General features: G+C 53.9%; 1 protein-coding gene across 1 annotated transcript in view; it reads left to right on the top strand.

Moving 5' to 3' along the window:
- The first annotated feature begins 1,054 nt into the window (after nucleotides 1-1,054).
- Nucleotides 1,055-3,232, top strand: part of ADAMTS7 (ADAM metallopeptidase with thrombospondin type 1 motif, 7) — a 61,177-nt gene continuing 58,999 nt past the window's right edge. The window contains exon 1 of the mRNA XM_011938442.1: nucleotides 1,055-1,188. Within this exon, the coding sequence (XP_011793832.1) occupies nucleotides 1,055-1,188 (134 nt within the window). The remainder of the gene's footprint in view (nucleotides 1,189-3,232) is intronic.

The following is a 3,232-nucleotide window of genomic DNA, read 5'->3' on the forward strand; positions in this document are numbered from 1 at the left end:
GCTGGTGGCAGGGATCACAAAGACTAAGACATGACCTTAGCATCTCACAGTGTGTCAGGGTTGACAGACCCATAATCAGACAATAGCATTCTAGTGCGCTGTCAACGAGAATGGCAAAGGGTACTCCGGGGAACCTAAGAGGTCAGGGAGGGCATTCTGGAAGGGGTGACATATAGCCTAGGTCTGAAAGGACAAGTCTCAGGGACATCAAGTTTATGCCCATCTTTTATTTATTTTTCATTTTTTGAGACTGAGTCTCGCTTTGTCGCTGGCTGGAGTGCAGTGGCATGATCCTCAGCTCACTGCAACCTCTGCCTCCCAGGTTCAAGCAATTCTCTTGCCTCAGCCTCCTGAGTAGCTGGGATTACAGGCATCTGTCCACCACCATGCCCAGCTCATTATTTTGTATTTTTATTAGAGAAGGGATTTCACCATGTTGGCCAGACTGGTCTCAAACTCCTGACCTCAAGTTATCTGCCCTCTTCGGCCTCCCGAAGTGCTGGGATTACAGGTGTGAGACACTGCGCCTGGCCAGTGTCCAGTTTTTTACCATTTATTTTTATTTCTAGAGACAGGGTCTCATTCTCTCGCCTAGGTTGGAGTACAGTGGTGCAATCAGAGCTCACTGCAGCCTCAGTCTCCTGGGCTCAAGGGATCCTCCTGCCACATTCTCCTGAGCAGGTAGGACAACAGGCATGCATCCCGTGCCTGGCTCACATCTTCTCCTTTTCACCTTCACATGACTGGCTCCTTCTTGTCATTCTGGTGTCACAGCTTAAATGTCACCTTTTTAGGAAGGCCTTCCCTGACCACCCCATGGAAAGTAGACTCTCTAGTCACTTCCGGTTTTATTTTCTTCAAAGCACCTCTCTGTAGCTGGTCTTGTTTATATGGTGGTCTGAATTGTTTATCCATCTGTCTATTTGCTTGCTGTCCGTGGCCTCCTCCAGAGTGGGAGCCCCAGGGAACAGAGACCTTATCCATCTGTTCACAGCTATGTCCCCAGTGCCCTGGGTCTGCAGTGCATACTTGATATTTATGGAGTGAAGAAGATATGTGTCAGGTGATAAGGGCAGAGTGGAAGCGTGTGAATGGGGAGGGCATCTCTAGAATGCACTGCGCGGTCAAGGTGGAGAAGGAATTTGGCTTTGACACCAAGATGGGGATGGACAAGAGGCTTAGCCTGAGGTACAAACAGGGAAAGGGGGAATCTAGACAACCTTGAGGGAGAAGTTTGACTAAGACAAGGAGCAGGTATGTGGGGTGGGAACTAGAAGGGACATCCAGTCCACGGAGGGGTATTATCAGTACTTTTTTTTCTTTTCTTTTCTTTTCTTTTTTGAGACAGGGCCTCACTTTGTTGCACAGGCTGGAATGCAGTGGTGTGATCTTGGCTACTGCTCACAGGTGGGGCTGGGCCTGGCCCAGCCTGAACCTCCTGGACTCAAGTGATCCTCCCACCTCAGCCCCCCAAATAGCTGGGACCACAGGCATACGCCACCATGCTGGGCTAATTTTTAATTTTTTTGTAGAGACGGTGTTTCACTATGTTGCCCAGGCTGGTCCCAAACTCGGGGCTCAAGTGACCCTCCCACCTTGGCCTCCCAAAGTGTTGGGATTGTAGGTGTGAGGCACCTTGCCTGTTTTTTGTTTGTTTGTTTTTCCCTAGAGACAATGTCTCAGTATGTCTCCCAGCCTGGCCTGGAACTTCTGGGTTCAAGTGATCCTCCCTCCTCAGCCTCCTGAGTATCACTGGGACTACAGGCCTATGCCACTGTGCCCAGCTATTAACAGTATCTTTAATAGGAGGAAGACAAGAATGTTTTAGACTGACGATCACCAGCCCAAGGAGACTGAGGACAGTAGGGGACACCTGGAGCAGGACCCTTGAAGAGACAGGAGGGGAGGGAGCCACAGAGCCCTGGTGGAAGCATTGTCTCTGACTGCTGGAGGGCACCTGTTTCACTGTGTCCAGATGGAGGGAGAAGCAAGTGGGTGCCAGCTACAAAGGCTCATTGCATGCAGTGCAATGGATGTGGTGGTCTGAACTGTCCCTGTCACTAACCAGCAAGACCAGCTGGTGTAAGCGGTGGGGAAGAAACGGAAGGTGGTTGGGTAGGGGCCAGGAGTCAAGCAGTGGATATAGCTAGGGAGGGAAGTAGGTGAAGCCAGGAGGGGCTGGTAGATGGGGCAAAGAGGAAGGTGTCAAGGGACTGGAGGAAGAGCAATACATAGTGGGATTGCAAAAGTGGAAAGGAGGGCAGGGTTGGGTCTGAGAGGAGGGCACCTGATCTTCGGATTTCCGAGATGGAGCAGTTCTGAGTGATGACATAGCCCAGGCTGTGACCCTGAGACCTGATGGCTAAGGTGGAGTGGAAGGTCACTGGAGATGAGGTGGAGGAAGTAGGTGACCCTGTGCTACACGAATTCCCTAGAGGACAGAAGGGTTGAGGGTGGAGAGGAAGCCAGAAGTGAGCTTCCAGGAATTGAAGGAAAGCACCCAGGAGATTGAACAATGAGGAGGTGTGCGGACCTCAGAGGGCAAGGGGCACACAAAGGCTAAACAAAGGGAGGAAGCTGACCATAACCTCCCTGAGGACAAGACTGGCATCCTCTGGGCAGGGCCATGTTTAGTGATGGCAGAAGGGAGAGAGGAAGCTCCTGGGAGCACAGGGGGAAGGGGAGCCCGAAGCCAGAGCCAAGGCTGGGGCCGCGAAGAACAGATGGCCCGTGTTAGGGGTGGAGGCTGGCCTGGGATGTGAGATTGGGGTTGGCCGGCCTCCAGGCTCCCCGGGGGCCCCTGTTGAAAGTCTGTGGGCCCTGGCCTAGGCGAAGCCGCGGTCCCCTGCCTGTGGACTCAACTCTGCGCTCTGCTTCAAGCAAACACACTAGGAGAGGAGTCAGGAGATGGGGAACTGCGGGGCCCCACCTAGCGCGGGCAACAGCTGTCCATCCAGGGAGGGCCCAGGCCTCTCTTCGCAGCTAGCTTTGAAGCAGGGACCCCGCTGCCCCTCTGTGTGACCCTGGACCCTCGGGAGGCCTCCCGTGTCCCCTTTTGAGAGGCTGCCCTACTTGGCCCGGAGAACACAGCGAAGGGAACCTCCTGGAGCCCAGTTTAGGGACAACACAGAAATTCTGGAAATTCCAGATTCTTTGTGGGGAGCCTCAACGGGCCGGGGTCGGGAAGGCCTGGCTGGGCTCCGCCGGCAGGGGGCGCTGGGGACAGGGGGGC

This window comes from Colobus angolensis, unplaced genomic scaffold, assembly GCF_000951035.1.
Source record: "Colobus angolensis palliatus isolate OR3802 unplaced genomic scaffold, Cang.pa_1.0 Scaffold172, whole genome shotgun sequence".
Taxonomy (NCBI): domain Eukaryota; kingdom Metazoa; phylum Chordata; class Mammalia; order Primates; family Cercopithecidae; genus Colobus; species Colobus angolensis.